We start from the raw sequence: 18,935 nt of genomic DNA on the forward strand, positions 1-18,935 counted from the left end.
TAAAATGTACATGATATTAGCACCTAAAATGGACATATTAGCACCTAAAATGTACATATTAGTACCTAAAATGGACAAAAATTTACCTTTTGAAAAGGTCCAGCCCTAGTGACAGCTTTTGTACCTTTTTTCTGAGAGTGTATAATAAAATATTATTTCTTTTTTCTTTTCTTTTGATTTTATAGTGAATTATGACTTCTATTTTGAGATTCACCCATCAAAAACATTTACAAAATAATTTACCATGGACATTATTTTTGTCGGTTTGTATATCCTTTGATTATTTGGATTTTAACGTTTAAGAAGAATAATGATCATCACTAAGCACCCATTCACGGGTTTCACATTGACCACCCAGTTAGTGAACCAGAAGCGGCTTCTTTTTATAGCAGACACTGATGTTTCATTTCGGTCCGTGTGATCATCTCACCCACTCTCTCTCATTATTAGCTTTACTCTGGATATAACCTTTTCCTCTTCTGTCTTTATCTGCCTGTCAGCAAGGAGACCCCGGCTGACCTCAGATCAGTGCAGAAGAATATGTGAGTTTTTGGCGGTTTGGTTTGGCGTGGAAATGGGCTAGAAAAATCACTACCGGGCATTGGGCACTGATGTGCTTGGTTTTGCAGGCGTGTGTGTTTGTGTTTTCAGGCTGGTACATGGGGAACCAATCATTAAAGTTTCTACAGAAAATTCTGCTTTGGTACTTGGAAGTGCAGGGAATCTGTTGAGTCACCAGTTACAAAAACATAACATATCCTCCCTTTTTCTCTTTATGTGTCCATGCCCTCTTTCTTTCTTCTTTCGTTATTTCTTCCTCTCCTCACTTTCTTAAAACCCTCATCCAGGTTTGGGAGGAAAAAAGAGGATAAAGCCAAATCTAAGGCTAAACAACTGGGCGCTTTGAGCGAAGAGGAGATGGACAAGAGTGAGCCTGAGCTGTTTCAGTCCAAGTATGTTAGCCTTTAAGAGTATTATTGTAACATATTTTATTCATCCCATAAAATTCAGTTATAAAATAGTAGTTGTTGTTTTCTTCGTGCAGAAATTAAAGAGGAGGGATGTTTAACATTTCTAGTGTCCAAGAGTTTTGTAAAGAGTGTGTTTTTAATCCCACAGGAGTGAAAGGAACAGCCCTGCTCCGGACCGTTTCACCTTCCCGGACGTTGAAGATGATGATCTGGATCCCAACTATGCTCGCATCAACAATTTCAGAGAACCCCCTGCCTCCAGTCACTCCCCGTATCCACCCGGGACTCCCACCCACAACTACTCTCAGCCTCCCGTCCCGAACAGAGAGGAGGAGCTAGAGGGCCTTTATGCAAAAGTGAACAAGCAAAGAGCCGCCCCTCCAAAGACTGACAGGTGGGAACCAGTCTATACACTTTTTGCATAAAATGACAAATATTGTGCAATATTGTGTCTTTTGTTGTGTGTGTGACCAGTACTGATTATGTATCCGATAACCAGTAGCAGAATAATTTGAATTGTTTTATTTTGGCTTTTTGACACAATTATAAGTAGACATTTGTTACTGTGCGTTCACACCAGACGCGAATAGCGCGTCAAATTCGTGCCTACCTCGTCTAGTTATACGCTTGAACACTTTGAATCCATTCGCGCGTCGTGCGAAATTGATAAGTGTAAAAGTTTACGTGCGTCAGAATCGAAACCCGTTGGCAGCCATCTTTTTTACGTTGATCGAGCATTCATCGAGAGTCACCGCTCTGTATTTGCGTGAATGCACAAATAGCACTAACTAAATCATTCACGCTTAACGTGCCAGACGCTCAGTTCGCGCGAACGAGGCGTATTCACGTCTATGTGTGTGTGTATATATATATATATATATATATAATTTAAAAATGTTATGCTAATAACATTTAATGCTAACATTTTGAAATATTGTTATTTATTATTTTATTTTATTATATTATTATTATTAAATGTTGTTAAATTTGATGTTTAACTGTTATATATATATATATATATATATATATATATATATATAATTTAAAAAAATGTATACTAATAATATTTAATGCTAATATTTTGAAATATTGTTGTTTATTATTTTATTTATTATATTATTATTAAATGTTGTTAAATTTGATGTTTAACTGTTATATATATATATATATATAATTTAAAAAAATGTATACTAATAACATTTAATGCTAATATTTTGAATTATTGTTATTTATTATTTTATTTTATTATATTATTATTAAATGTTGTTAAATTTGATGTTTAACTGTTTTATATATATATATATATATATATATATATACACACATATATATAATTTAAAAAAATTATACTAATAATATTTAATGCTAATATTTTGAAATATTGTTATTTATTATTTTATTTAAAATATTATTATTAAATGTTGTTAAATTTGATGTTTAACTGTTTATATATATATATATATATATATATATAATTTAAAAAATGTTATACTAATAATATTTAATGCTAATATTTTGAAATATTGTTAATTATTATTTTATTTATTATATTATTATTATTAAATGTTGTTAAATATGATGTTTAACTGTTTTTTTATATATATTTTTTATAATAATAATTTCATTATCAGCATTTATTGGTCAAACCTATTATCTCTGTTATCCACTGTTAAAAAAAAAACCTCTCAATAGTCACTCAGTAAAGTGAAATCAAAGGAAAGTTTTAGTACTTGTTGAACCCGTTATCAAAAGCATAAAACATTTTGCTTTGTCATTGTACATGCAACACACCAAAAATCCAGGCACATCGGTAACGAACGCTTTGGCCTTTTAGTGGAATCAAGCTGAAATATTGACAGACGGGTCTGTGGAGTCATTTGTGATTTACTGTGCAGTTCTACAGTCTGTATATACAGTGGGAATGTACGTCTCACTGGTGAGTTTTTAGTCCGGGTTGAGTGGTCTCAACGACAGAGCCCATTGATTTGTTGTCTGGCGGTAATTATGCGTGAGTGTTGCAGTGTCCGCGGGGACCGTGTTCATTCTTGCTCTAGTCCTACCATCGATTCGCACAAGATTATCTTCCTTGCACTGTGCTGTCCACCGAGCTCAGAAGGGCTGTAATCCTATCACACACACGCTCTTGTACATGTTGCTGTGAGAAATACACTGAGAAACACATTTGGATACCTTATCAAGTCTACACACCTCTTTTCCTGTTCATAAATATACAAAGATATTTATAGATTATGACAAAGCACGATATACAGTGCACTCACCTAAAGGATTATTAGGAACACCTGTTCAATTTCTCATTAATGCAATTACCTAATCAACCAATCACATGGCAGTTGCTTCAAAGCATTTAGGGGTGTGACAATCTCCTGAACTCCAAACTGAATGTCAGAATGGGAAAGAAAGGTGATTTAAGCAACTTTGAGCGTGGCATAGTTGTTGGTGCCAGACGGGCCGGTCTGAGTTTTTCACAATCTGATCTCAGTTACGGGGATTTTCACACACAACCATTTCTAGGGTTTACAAAGAATGGTGTGAAAAGGGAAAAACATCCAGTATGCGGCAGTCCTGTGGGCGAAAATGCCTTGTTGATGTCAGAGGTCAGAGGAGAATGGGCCGACTGATTCAAGCTGATAGAAGAGCAACTTTGACTGAAATAACCACAAGTTACAACCGAGGTATGAAGCAAAGCATTTGTGAAGCCACAACACACACAACCTTGAGGTGGATGGGCTACAACAGCAGAAGACCCCACCGGGTACCACTCATCTCCACTATAAATAGGAAAAAGAGGCGACAATTTGCAAGAGCTCACCAAAATTGGACAGTTGAAGACTGGAAAAATGTTGCCTGGTCTGATGAGTCTGGATTTCTGTTGAGACGTTCAGATGGTAGAGTCAGAATTTGGCGTAAACCGAATGAGAACATGGATCCATCATGCCTTGTTCCCACTGTGCAGGCTAGTGGTGGTGGTGTAATGTTGTAGGGATGTTTTCTTGGCACACTTTAGGCCCCTTAGTGCCAATTGGGCATCGTATAAATGCCACGGCCTACCTGAGCATTGTTTCTGACCATGTACCATTTATGCACGTTTTCTTATCTAAAATTTTTTATTTTTGTTTGCTTAATCGAGCGCATACATTTTGTATGTGCATTTTGGGAGTTTGTTTCCATCCACCATTTTTTATGCAATATCCCAAAATGCACATAATGGAAACATAGCTACTGGTGGCTAAAGCCAACTAGACCACAAATCAGAGACTATGAGTACTGGCAAACTTTTTGTGAAGTCCTCATACAGGTTTGGGAATTTTTTTACTTAGATGATTTTCATCATGATAAATGACATAGATAGTATGGTTACCATGGTAACCATGTTTCTGCCACAACACCATAATTCCTACATATATTAATAACACATGCAATTAATCAAGTTGACAGCACTTTTATACACAGCTTTCTGATGAAAATGCACTTAAAATATATTTTTATTTTGTATTTTATTTGAAAAACATATTATCATTATACTACAGTTCATCTGTATTTTAATTCAGTTTATTGTAGTTTATTTTTGCTTGAGTAAATGATCATTTTTCAATCATTTAAAATTTTGTGTAAACTGTCTCTATATTGGCATTTGATGATGAACAGTGTTGGGTCACCATAGAGTAAAATCTGTCAACGTCTGACAAGTGGAACTCACTAATGTGACCGTATGAGTAGATTACGCCGGGTCTTATCAAAGAAGAAAGTGTGAGAAATGTCTCGCCTGGGCCCATGAATTGAAACCATCGCTAGAAGTGTGTGCGCGCAAGTCTCGATTTTCATGTCAGAGAGCAAATAAGAGAGAAAGATAGCGGGAAAGAGACGGTCAATTAACCACAAAGTAACAGTCAGACAGATCGGCGAAAACCCCCTCCTCATCTCGCCGTCTCGCTATCTCCGAGTGCTGATGTCTCATCTACTTTAGCAGGGGACTTAATTACCATTCTATCTCGCGTGTGTCGCCTGACTGCTCCTAACAGCCCTTTGTTCTTGCTGGCATTTTGTGCATAATAGATGTGACTAATAAATGTTAGTGCTGATCAAACATGCAAAATAGAGCCTTGCTTTCCTTGTTTGGGAGAGTTTGAGCGCCGAACGGCCATTTTTTCAGCAGAAATGCTGACACGGAGTCAGTGGCAGCCAGAAAAGCTGGCCCCAGCTCCAGATATCTGGAGCGCATCCAGCGCTGAGGAATGGGCTTAATCGAACTAATGGCCCACCAGCCGTGTACTCCGGCCAACTCTAATTCTGTGAAGAAACTGCTGTTTCTTAACGCCTTCCCTCCAATTCCGTGTTGTTCTCCATCACGTCGGAGCAGTAAACACTGTTAAGATGCATCTCTGGCCAAATTGCGTGTATTTCTACGTTGTTCTGTAAAATTAGGTTTTAAAAGTAAGGTTTACCTCTCACTAAACCGGTTAGCATACTGTCCATCTGTTTTTAGCATGCTAACTAGTTTCCACTAGTACTTGTTTCGACTGGAAAATGATAAATTATTACTTCTTATAAATTATTGAGGCATCTCTTTCAAGCTTGCTTTATTTTAATTATTTCACATTTTTTCTTCAAGATCTATGACAGACTTGGATATTCTCATCGATTCCTGGTGAAAATGTACTTAAAATATAATAATATCAATAATACAAATGTTTCTTGTTGTTGTTGTTTTATATATATATATATATATTAGGGATGCACCGATACCACTTTTTAAGGATCGAGTACGAGTACCGATATTTTTTTCCTGGTACTCGCCGATACCGATACCGATGCCTGATTTTCTAAGAACAACACAATGAGACTAATGAACATATAAGCATCTTTATTTTTTTAACAACAAACTTTAACCAATAAATTTAGAGTGGTTTATTGTCAAGAACAATGAATTGGGTAAGCATTTCTGTTATTTTTATTGCTCTTGGGTTATCTTTTGACATTTTCTCTTGCCTTGAAAAGGTTTGCTGCAAAGTTTGTTGCAGAGTGCTAGTGCTACTGCTAGTGGCAAATTCACCGTGCTCACTTTTGTATTTAAATTTCAGATGTTTTATCAAGTTACTTGTATTATACTGGCTTTTGTACCTCCTCTCGATTAGGGGTGTTAATGGTTAAAACCGGTTAGCCGATTAACCGTTTAAAATTGTGGCGTCAATACATTTGCACAAAACGTTTGCGTTTTTTTTCTTCTGAATGTCGATAAAAAAATATTGTGAAATGACAGCGTTTCTATTAAAGATGTTATGCGACTAAAGCATTTTTTTTCTTTCGCAATAAGTCATTCCAAAAATAATGGCAACGGTCTATATCACAACCACCGCACTAAACATTAGCCTATTATTATTTATGTGAGGAGACGTCGTGTGTCATCCAAGCATTAATGGCAGGCAAAGACACAGAGTTTCTTTGTGTTTCTCCCTCATTTCTGCTCCGAGGTCTTGATTTTGGCATTTCTTTGAGGTTTTGTCTAGTAGGCTATTCCTTAATCTTTTATGATTTAAAAAAAAAAAGAACTCTGCCTCGTATTATGTCCAAACGGTCAGTGTACTTGTTTTGTGTTCATTCGTCTCCCCTTATTTAATCCATAGGCCTAATTGCAAAACGAAAAATGAATGGTTATTTTGTAAAACGCAAAGTTGAACACCAAAATGTTCATTTGAACTGTAGGACTACGTCAAATGCTGCACAAAAATATATAGGATAGGCTATACATATCGACGAATTTTCAGATATTTGTTTGATTTTTTTTGCCCATTTAAACATTTAAAATATTTGGCAAATGAATATGAAAAAAAAAAGATTTTACTGGTTTTCTGAGGCCAAATTAGAACCTGGAAATGATATTTTCCCGCAGTAATGAATGAGTAGAGCCGTAACTAGCCTACAGAAAGGAGATTTATGATTTATAAGATATAATAAATGTGTCTGATAATAAAATAATATAAAATAACGAGACATTAATTGTTTGTTAATAAACTATTGTTTTCTAAATCAGTTTCTGCTAAAAACAAATCTCCATCCCCGGATCCACCTTTAGAGAGAAATACATAATTATAGGCTACATAATTACATCAGAAGATATTGGCTTTCGATTCGAATTTGTTCGTTTTAAATTGGACATTTAAAGCTAAAGCTAAAGCTTTAAATGTCCAATTTAAAACGAACAAATTCGAATGCGGCTGTTTCAGTTCTCGCGCTTCAGTTCACGGAGATCATGATTCATGAAGCGCGCCTGCTGTTAAAGCACAACGTTTTCTTGTTATTGTGAGTTTACGCAAATAAATGTATTTGTCAATAATGTATTATTATTTTCTGTATGACCAGAAATCAAAGAGTATTTTAAGTTGTTTCCACTGAAAGAACTGCAATGAAACTGCAAGTGTTCACATGGGCGTCTCGCAGCCATCAGTGCACGCTCCACACTAAGCACAAACACTGGATATGCGTCAAAATATTGTGTTTATTTGTGCTTTGTTCCTTTTTTGGATAAAGGCGTCTACATATGCAGCCTAATAAAATGTTACAATAATGATGATGATCATAAATATTTATTTGCGGACACTGAGTTTTTGCGAAATGGACTTATTTCTGTTGGCTATTTTCAATTGGCAATTTCAGTTTGAATGGTGATGGAAATGTGCCTACTTTAACTGCGTACTTATCACTGCGTTTTATTTCTATAAATTAATTCGTTTCAAATGGGGTCCAACCAGTTATTAAAGGTTTTAAAAATTAACTCTGTATCTCGACGTTGCAGCGCTCACACTATGGTTAACCGAGTATTAACGGTTAATGAAAAACTTGAAAACGTGCAGCCCTACTCTGGATATTAATGCAGAAATAATCGTGCAGATTGCCATGCGTGGGTCGTCATCATTGATTTTGAAAATATTTCCACACTGCTGAGGCTGACATTGCATCTGGTGTCTCTGTGTGCACTGGAAAGTTCTGTCAGTTACGTCGCGTGAGGTATCGGTCTTTGGTATCGGGGTATTTTTACGAGTACGAGTACAAGTACATGAGCTTGGTATCGGGCCCGATACCCGATACTGGTATCGGTATCGGTGCATCCCTAATATATATATACATATATATATATATATATATATATATATATATGCAAATCTAGCAATACAATTTTATTTCAGTTTTTCAATGTTTAATAGTCTAAAAAGATAAAGAGATTTTATTTTATAATTGTATGATATATATATATATATAATATATATATATATATGTGTGTGTGTGTGTGTGTGTGTGTGTGTGTGTGTGTGTGTGTGTGTTTGTAAATCACATAATATATTTTACAAATGAAAATATACAGATTTTAATAATTTTATTTTAATATTAATAATAAATTGAATTTATATAGCGCTTTTCTCTAACTCAAAGTCGCTTAATATAATATTCAATGGCTTTCACTATAACTTATAGATTTTCATAATGTAGGTACTTAAGTATATATACTAGGAGTATCAGTGGTAACAATAATAACAACAACAATACTTTGTAGTAACAGAAGTAGTTGTTGTATTAAGAAATTATGTAGGCCTATATGAAAAACAAATCATAGGTTTCATATGAAAATATAATAGTTTAATTGAAGGAACAATAACTCTATTTTTTTGTTTGTTTTTTGTTTTTTGGCCTAAAATGTTACATGTGTGTAAGGGGAAAACTAAAGTTGGACAGTAGTTTTACCATAATCCTGAAACTTATAACTATATTTTCAAGCTGTTTATCCAATTAATCAAAATCGAAATAAATCTCATTTCCATGCGCATTTTCTGTGCTGATCCCTGATCTCTCACACTCCTCTCTGACAGCCCTATCACGACAGAGCAAGACTGTATAATTGAGGAGTGGACATATTCATTAAGACCTGGATGGCAGGTGTGTTTAGAAGAGGGTGTCACTTCTGATTACAGGCCTGTGTGGTGGCGTCCAGCTGGAAAAGATGGCAGCCAGTTGTCAGATCTCATTATAAAACACGTCCTGCAGAAATAAGATAGAGGTATAGAGATGAAATGAACAGAGAAGCGGAGAGAAGTGAGTCACGGTTTCTAGTCAATATCTATTCATTCAGGGATTATTTGGCTGTCCAGGCTCCATTTGTTGACAGCTTCACAGTCAGATTGTGGATTAATTCCCTCATCTGTAATCATATTCATTAATCTGTGAAAACTAATCTAAGACCAGCAGCATTCCTTGTCAGACAAGGCCTAAAACTAACTGTTTGCCACACTCGCCCATGGCCGGTGACTTAAATATTTTACCATGAAAAACAATGCAAAAACAGACAATTATGACACCTACATTTTATATACCACTGAAAAGTCACAAAACTTCATCACTAGCCTAATGAATAAATTTAGGCTATAAATGTAAATATAGTTTTCACTGTATAAATTAAACAGATTAATCCTTATTAAAGTTACAAAAGCAGTTAGTAATTTTTTTCTTTGTCCTTTGTTGTTTTATGAACATTAAAAGTGCAGAAAAGAGCAGGATAATTAGGCTGCTGTTACTTTAAAACCTAAAGCACGGATCCATTTTGTGTCTTCTTGCATTTGAATATTTAGATTGGCAAGGCTCACATTCTCAGTGTTACAAAAGATTATATTTCAGATACATGGTGTTCTTTTGATATGGGGAAACCCAGGCCACCTGTTTATACCAAAAAGTCCAGTTTGACACAAAAAAGCAAAAAAGAGAAATATAAAATATTCACAATTTGTTCCATCAAAACTTTTGACAACACAACCAATAATTAAAAAAAAAAAAAAAAGTGTTTAAAAAAATATATATTTTCATATAAATAAATAGAAAATATTTTGTAATATGTAAAAATATTTTTTTCTAACTTTGTATTTTTTTACATTTTCAAATTTTTATTTTTTTGACACACATCTACAATAAAAAATAAATAAATAAAAAAAAACAGCCCAACACAGTCATTGACAAAGTCGCACACAAGATCCTTTCTGTGACGCAAGTATGGATAGGAGGAATTGGGTAGTATCAGTATAGTTCTAGTGAAGTTAATAATCACTTTAACAAACACAACAGTAATATATTAATATCAGTATTAGCGTTGGTAGTATCAATGGTAGTCTTCACAATGATAAAATTCATGACAACAATAGTAACACTGCAACAATGGTGACAATAGCCAAGACTTTTGAGATGATTTGATGTGATCTCACTACACTCTAAAAAATGCTGGGTTGTTTTAACCCAACTTTGGGTCAAATATGGACTAACCCAGCCGTTGGGTTAAATTTTTACATTACATTTTTAACCCAACATTTCAGGTTTGTCCATATTTGACCCAAAATTGGGTTAAAACAACCCAGCATTTTTTAGTGTGTACACGACTAGATCGTGCACATGCTCATAGGTAGCGTTGCTTTCTGTTGCTCAACACAAGCGCTAATTAGCTTTAATCAAATGTAACATAAACAGGTAAAACACAGCAGGAAACGGACACGGTCGGTGATGATGATCTCAGATTGCTTTGTCTAATTCTGTCTCAAAGAAGGAAAGGTAATATCTCCGGCCTTTATACGGTTTGCGCGGCACCGTTATCATAACACGCCAAATGAACTGGTGATGACAGCCGGCCTTCAGACGCGCTCTCGTGTTTTTTGCAGTGTTTCTGTGTGCTATATTCAGTTTCTTTAGCCCTCTAAAGCACTCCAGGTCTGCTCCAGTCCTGTAAATAACATGAATATGATGCATACATGCTTGACGGGAGCTAATTAAACATTGATAGTGTTTCTCATTCAGAGGGTCATGTGGACTCTCAATCAAAATGGCAGCTCTAATTGCGTTCTTTGGGATTAGATAATGGATGCCGTTCCCTCTCCGCGTGTCCTCCTCCAGCTGCTGGAGTGCCATAGATCGCTGCCTCCAGTATTTTCAATTATTTTGAAGTTGGCAACATCTGTGGATGTAGTTTCTAGAAGGTTATGCATTTGTGGTGTATGTGTAAGTCCAATGAAAAACAAAAATGGACATGCATCATAGCACTACGTCTTGCGTTTAGTGTAAGTTGGTTATATATATTTGTTTAGATTTAATAATAATAATACATCATTAATGATATAAATGTACAAGAATAACTGTATATTGAATTAAAACTATATATAATTCATGTATTATACGTTCATTTTAATGTGCTGCTTTAACATGAATTTGCAGAGAAAGTTGAAGCTGTTTAAATGGTTGATTTTATAATGCTAGTTCTGCTTTGAATCAATACTTGCCCTTAGGTTACATGTGTGTTTATGGAGCTCACAGATGGATAATTTAATACACTGAATTTTACATCAAGTGCAGTTTATTTTCACTGCATTTGATTTGGGAATCTGACAAACAGAATTGCACATTAACTTTGGCCTCAAGTCAAACACTTTTTAAACGTTAGGATGAGACAGATTTACTGTGATATGAATGATTACTGAATTTGCTGTGGTGACTTTTATGTGCTTCTAGATTCCCCTTTACTTTACTTGTTTATATTTTCTAGATGGACTATCTTTTTATTGTGATTGATTTCACGGAAGCTCTTTATTTTACAGTGCTGTTCCATGTACTTATTAAAGAAATTACAATAACAGGGTTATATCTACTATGCACACCCCTAAACCTTAAAGGAGTCGTTCACTTTAAAAAAAAAAAAAAAAAAAAAAAACTTTTGCTGATAATTTACTGTCCCCCATGTCATTCTTTCTTCAGTCGAAAATAAATTAAGGTTTTTGATGAAAACATTTCTGGATTTTCTCCATATAATGGACTTCATTGGGCACCAAACGGTTCAAGGTGCAAATGAGAGGTTCAAATGGCTTTAAACGACACCAGAGGATGAATAAGGTGAATGAGACGATGTATTATCTAGCGAAACGATCGCTCATTTAAAAAAATAAATAACAAACTTTACGTTTTATAAGCACAAATGCTCGCTTTGCTCTGTTTTGTTATGCGCGTTCGTGACTCTCCTGTTCGAACTCGTTCATCAAAACGAACAAATCTTATTTCGAGTCATTTGGTTCATTCAATGATTCAACGAAATGACTCGAAAAAAGATTTGTTCATTTTGATGAACGAGTTCGAACAGGAGTCATGAACGCGCATCACAGAACAGAGCAAAGCGAGCATTTGTGCTTATAAAACGTAAAGTTTGTTATTTATTTTTTAAATGAGCGATCGTTTCGCAAGATAAGACCCTTATTCATTGTCTGGTGTCGTTTTCGACTGAAGAAAGAAAGACATGGACATCTTGGATGACATGGGGGTGAGTAAATTACCAGCAAAAGTTTTTTTTAAAAGTGAACTACTTCTTTTACCCATGTAGTTGTAAGTAACCTTGCGTTACTTTTTGGGTAAATACATTAAAGCCCCGTCCACACTACTGCGTTTTCGTTTAAAAACGGAGAATTATAACGAATATGATCTCCGTCCACACCAGCGTTTTATCCGTGTATTGAATTGATCTCCGTCCACATTAAAACGACTGAAAACACAGTTCACGTGACCATTCACCAACACTGGGCATGCGCGTGCCAGTGTAAACAGTGGCTGACGAATCACGGAAGGATACGTCATGACTGATGACACCCAATCACAGAGCCGAGCGTGAGCCGCTGCGTCAGCGTTTCTAAACTCCTCTGTTTTGTCCCGTCTTCACTAAAACACCCTCCGGAAATTCAAAACGCCAAACGGAGCTGCAGCGTTTCTAAACTTCTCCATTTTAGGTCTTCGTTTTTTCCGTTTTAGTTTGGACGGGAGTTGCAAACGTAGCAAAAGTTCTCTGTTTTTAGGGGCCCAAGTACACAACTGTAAAATAAAGTGTAACCGATTGATCTAATTATCTGTGAGGTCATTTGTGAAGATGTTTTCCAGGGTGGTTGATGGGAGTCTGTCTCGTTTCTCTGTCTTCATGTTGCAGTAATGAAGAACGATTGCAGCAAATCCGAAATCAGCTTCAAAAGGCGAGACCGGCTCCAGCCTACGAAGACCTGAGCAACCGAAGACGCCCAGAGTACGACCCTTCACGAGTGAGTGCATGTCCGCTCTCTTGCTTTCTTTCAGGACGTCACAGACTGAAGTCTGGCTGCTTTCTCAGCTCAGATTATCAGGGTTCATCTCGTGGGGTTTCAAGCCAAATCTAAAGTAATCCGACTAATCTGTTCATCTGCTTAGAGTAGACACAGGACCCGCTCACGGACATACATATCATAATGTCATTGTTTAGAATTATTGAGTTTTTTTTTTTCCAGTATTACAAACATAACGTCATATTTCATGATCTACGGCATAATATGATATTATATATATATAAAAAAATGGAACATCCCATGAAATTGTCATGTACAGTAAAGAGCCACTATTTGGACCCTTTCTAAAGCATGATGGGTAAATAATCCCATTCCACTTGCTCTTTTTTTTTATTCACACAAATCATAGTGTTGACTGCATTTGTCGAGCTCAAAATCCAGAACACCAAAGTTTTTATAATATCAAACTGATGATTTCCTTTGATTTGTGAGTAAAGTTTATTAATATCTACAGACCAACATTTGGTTCATTTAGGCTAAATCTCGTAACTAATCATGACTTTGTATTCAATTTGATAAATGTATGTATATTCATTTATTTAGATATTGTTTTGTGTGTATTCAATTATTTATTATTTATCTTAATAATAAATTTTTATTACATTTTATAAATGAATGTATTTTTATTTATTTTTATAATATTTTATATTTTTTTATAAATACAATATATCGTATTACACAATTGATTAAATTTGTATATAATTTAAGCTATTTTTTATTTTGTTATTTTTGTTTACTGATAGAAAAAGAAGAAAATTATACTAGGGTTTTTTTCCAGACATTTTTTTTTTCTCTCCCAGATTTTGGTAACAGGGTTGAAAAAACTCCAGACATTAGAAACAAATAATATAGATTTTATTTCTGTTTATATTTTCTAAAAGTCATGATCCTCCATTTCGCAGTCTTTGTCAGAAAATAATTACCTTTTTGAGGGTTTCAATCCCTGTTTTGTACATCGAGGGCCACTTTCAAAAGTGCATTGTCAAAAGTGATTGTGTGTGTGTGCATGCATTCGTGTGTGTATTCTCCTACTACTTTATGAACTCCAAACTTAAATTTGAGTTGCTTTTTCACCCTTTAATCAAGTCAGTTTCTCTTCTGATCTGCCCTGAAAACTATATTGCAACCACTTATTTCCATATACCCCCACCTTTCTTTTTCAACCCCTTTGTGTCTGTTTTTGGAGGAGGTTTGCTTTAAAATTGAAGGCTTACGATACTCGTGGTATGGTCTTCTGCATGCATACTGTTTGAACCCAGATGTATTTTTAGATCCTGATGTTGTCTAGTTGGCTTGTTCTATAGGTAGTAGTTTGTGTGGGTGTGTGTGTGTGTGTGTGGTGGGGCGTCTGCAATGCCCAGAGCTGTAAGTGAGCTGACCCATCCCTTGACATCCCGCACCTACACGCCGCACCGCTGGGCACACATGTAAATCCAGCTTCCTATCATGGTTTTGTTTTTCATCCCTATGACAGCAGGACGTCTTATTATCGTCTTGGTCTTAATGTGCAAACCGAGGGCTGTTTATCACCCATAAACTCCCAGCACCAGACGTGTCTTGCTTAATACATAACTAAAACGGTATTAATAAATAACTCTTTGGGTCATTAAGGAAGAAAGATCAGCGCATCTCGCCGTTGGTCTCGTTCGCTGGTTCCTCCCTCTGCATTATGAGAGTCTGTCGTTCATGGTGATGAGGCTCAGAGATAAGTGTTAGCATTAATGCTCTCTTTTCACTCATAAATATGAGATGGGCTCAAAGATTATGGCAAGATCTTTCCACAGCCATTTTAATATTCTCTACTGTTAATTCAACCAAAACAATAGACAATTGCATAGAACTGCACGCCTTTTGTTATTTATTTATTTTGACTTGTTTATTATTCATTATTTTATAGATTAATCTTGTTGCTTCAAATCAGTGTTATTTTATTATAATTTATATACTATTATACATTTTATTAATATTTTGAATAAGCTTTTATTTTTTTATAATTTCTGCTTTTATTTTCATATACTTTAAATTTGAATAATTTTGCTGTTTTTTTTCTCATTTGTTTTATGTTTCTATATTTATTTCAGTTTCATTTTTAATAATTTAATTCTTGTTTCATTTCAGTTATTTGCAAGGGGCAACATTTCCATTTTCTTTTTTTTTTGTATAAGATTTACAAGTTTAATCATCTAATATATAAGTTAAAATATACTTAAAGTATTCTTTAAAGAATAGTAAAATAAGTAAAATAAGTTTTCCTCTAATATTTTATTTCTTCGTTATTTAAATTACCGAAAACAAATCAATTTGTATTTGTTTTAGGTAATAATAATGTTTTTTTTCATCCATACAGTAAAAGTCAATGGGGTCTAATGTTGTTTTGACCCAATGTCTTTTTCAATGTCTGACCCAATATTTCCTTTTGTCTTCTAAATAAGAGAGAAAATCAGACAGAAGTGACAGAATTTTCATTTTTGAGTGAACTATTCCTTTGTGTTAAAATAGTATCGAGAAAACCTGCTCAGCTCATTCCCTTTCAAGATTTTTGCTTCTTGTGTAAAAATAAAATAATAAATGACAAATGGGGGCATCCAACAAGATATTATGAAGATGAGCCATGAGATTTATTATTCATTAAAAATATGGGAAAAAAATATGCTGAAACAGTAGGAAAAGAAGCCAGACAGAACCACAGAGATGAGAAAATTGACAATTTCGCTCAAATCCCTTCTAGAAATCACATGGTTTAAAAATGGCAAGGGTGACAGTCAGCCGTTCTCTTCTGGGCACTTTAAAACAAAAACTCAATCTAAATTGGAACGAAGGCTTTTTTTCAGATGCACTTATCGGAGCCCTGAACTCTGTCATTTCAGCGCCCGGAGCCATGCTCGCGTCCACCCAGATGTCCAGCACTTCATTTTCGAGAGATTGAGGGTTGTGTCCAGGGCTGGGCAAAGTTTACAATTATAGTTTATATGATTACACACATCTGCTGGAAAAAAACACAACTTCATTGAGACTTTCCAGGAACAGCTGAGAGAGAAAATAGAGGCTCTGATGCTGGAAAGAAAGTGACATATCTAGTGTCCGATGTTGCATGAAAAATAGTTTGTTAAATGATAGGTTAGAGTTGGCAAAGATTAACCTTTCATTTGGATGCATTGAAGCACATCTACATCACAGTTGTTTTAATGAATGGTGTAATGATTAACAACCACAGGTTAACTAGTTAGTGAGATTGCATTCCGCTTGGCCGCCAGCCAACTTAAATTTGGTTTGAACTTGCCATTATAACATTTCTGTGAATAACGTTACACAATTTACTCCTATTCAGATCAGTCAAAATATATTTCTGGCCAGCATTAAACATTTAATTAAAATCAAATCATATTTTATTTACTTTGCTAAATTGCCTCCATGAAACATTGCTAATGTCCTAATCAAATCAGTCTTCCTACACTTTCATACTACTACACTAATAATTTAAATTACTGCATGCATTACAGAAAGTTTGAACGTTTTTTTTTTTTTTTTTAGGAAGTTAATACTTTTATTCAGCAAGGATGCATTCAATTGTTTGGAATTGACAGTAAAAAAAAGTGTTTTCAAAAGATTCTATTTCAAATTAATCGTGTTATTTGCAATATAAATATACTGTAAATCACATTTTAAAATGTATTCAAATAGAAAATTTTAAATAGAAATAATATATTACTGATTTAACTGTATTTTTTATCAAATAAATGCAGTCTTGGTGAGCACACTTTAAAAAAAGTGCCATTAGTTAGCTTTAGTCAATGCATTAAGTAATGTTATCTAATTATAAGCAATACATTTGTTATAGTATCTGTTAATATGTTTTAATGTTATTTTATTAAAAAAACCAACTGTTCATTGTTAGTTCATATCAGCTCAGGTCCATTAACTAATGTTAACAGATACAATTTGTGATTTGAATAATGTATTATTAAATGTTAAAATTAACAATGACTATTAATAAATGGTTTAGAACTATTCTTCACTGTTACTTCATGTAAATTAATGTAATTAACTTTCTAAGTGTTAGTAAAAAAAACCCAAACTTTTGAACAGTAATATATACATTAGTATATACAATGCACTGTAAAAAGCAAATCATGATTTGTTATCATAATGTTTTTTTTCTTCTATCAAATCAACTTAGATAATTTATGTGGTTCAGATAACATGATATTTCGAGTTTCTGATGATTAAATCAATCTCCTTCATTGTATTAACTCAATTTTTCAATTTCAATGAACTTAAAGTTTTAAGGCAACCAGGTTACTTCATTTTTTTATGTTAAACCAACAATATTTTTAATATACGTTAATAGTTGCTTGAACCATATATTGTCTTATTTAGAGCTGATTGGTAGTTTTAATGTTGACTGTAAAAACGATCCGAGGTATAAAGTTTTTGACAATGTCCGTTTAGTAAATGAACTTGTACTTCATAGAGAAGTGGCAGTTTACTCCGAAATATATGAATGAATATGTGAAATGAATAAAAGGATAAATAGTTGCTGTCAGAATAACAGAAGAAACGGAGAAGGACGTTCAGGCCGCCATAAGGACTAGCATGTGGTGTCGATGCACATACACACACACAGCAGGGATGGTGTATGATTCATTAACAGAAGACTTTAATTGGATTACAGACTGGTTTTCACAGACCTTCAGTCTGTCTCGTGTGTATTAGTGTGTGTGTCTGTTCTTCAGATCTCGTCTATGATCTCATACCGCACAAGTAGGGATGAACCAGTAGAGTTTCTGACCAATGGAAGGAGTAATTATCAGTACATTTATCAGTCCCTCCAGGATTTCACGATTTTTTTTTTGTGATTTTTGCGATCAAAGTGACTGATTTTGTGGTGGTAATTTCCAAAAATTTGTGAAAAAATTTGCGATTTATATATAACATTTGCCATAAGTAGTCAGTCCTTCCAGAAAAACACAGAGTTTTTTTGTGATTGTTGCGGGCAAAAATTGATTGATTACGCGGCCCGTTTTCTTTAAAAATGCGATGGAATATGCGGGATATTTATGCAATTTTATGGATGAAATTGCAGGAATTTGCAAAAATTGAGGGCACTTGCAAAAATTGTGGTTTGATGAAAAAGAGAAAAAAAGTGATTCCCCCAACATCCTGTTCTCACTAGGCTAATGTAAGAGTCATTTCTTATTACTTCCTTTGATAAGCAAGCATACTACATCATAGAAAGTGCTGGGAATATTTAATTTCTCATCTTGTTTTATTTCAGACTGTAACGAGTGTAAATAAGGTGTGGCCCCTTTAAGAGCTCTCTGCAGTGTTATATGTGCGCCTCGAACACCCCATGTCTGTTTGATGCTACTTCTTTTATCTTATGTTGTTTATTAAGTAACGATATGTGACGGTAGAACGTGTGACGGACAGAATACGAGTTCGATTTGTGAGATGTCAATCGCCTCCGTGAGTCTGTCTGGCGTCGCGTAATTGCGTCACTTCATAACGTTCCCATGGAAACAGGGGGAAATGGCTGCTCTTGTGTGAAGCAAACGCAACATTTTTCAACTTTCTGCTAAGATACATGTGACTTTTTTTGCAACGAAAATGCGAGGATTATGAAATTATGCAAACCCCGCATATTTTGCACGGAAATCGGCAATTTATGTGGCGAAAGTGCGGCGTATTTGAAAAAATGCGGCCCCTGCATAAATATGCGGACTTTGGCTGATTTTGCATTGAATAGCTTGTTTTCACGTGACGTCACGCCACTGCGTTGCCATGGCGCGAA

At 34.7% G+C, this 18,935-nt stretch overlaps 1 protein-coding gene across 2 annotated transcripts in view; it reads left to right on the forward strand.

Annotated features, from left to right (window-relative positions):
• The window catches only part of pard3ba (par-3 family cell polarity regulator beta a), a 178,028-nt gene that overhangs the window by 136,151 nt on the left and 22,942 nt on the right, over nt 1–18,935 (forward strand). Inside the window, exons 19-22 of one of the 2 annotated variants that reach the window (XM_039648339.2) lie at nt 501–542; nt 849–953; nt 1,120–1,365; nt 12,976–13,084. In XM_039648339.2, coding sequence (XP_039504273.2) covers nt 501–542; nt 849–953; nt 1,120–1,365; nt 12,976–13,084 — 502 coding nt within the window. The remainder of the gene's footprint in view (nt 1–500; nt 543–848; nt 954–1,119; nt 1,366–12,975; nt 13,085–18,935) is intronic. The other variant, XM_039648340.2, reaches the window with a different exon arrangement.

This window comes from Pimephales promelas, chromosome 6, assembly GCF_988280905.1.
Source record: "Pimephales promelas chromosome 6, fPimPro1.hap1.1, whole genome shotgun sequence".
NCBI lineage: Eukaryota > Metazoa > Chordata > Actinopteri > Cypriniformes > Leuciscidae > Pimephales > Pimephales promelas.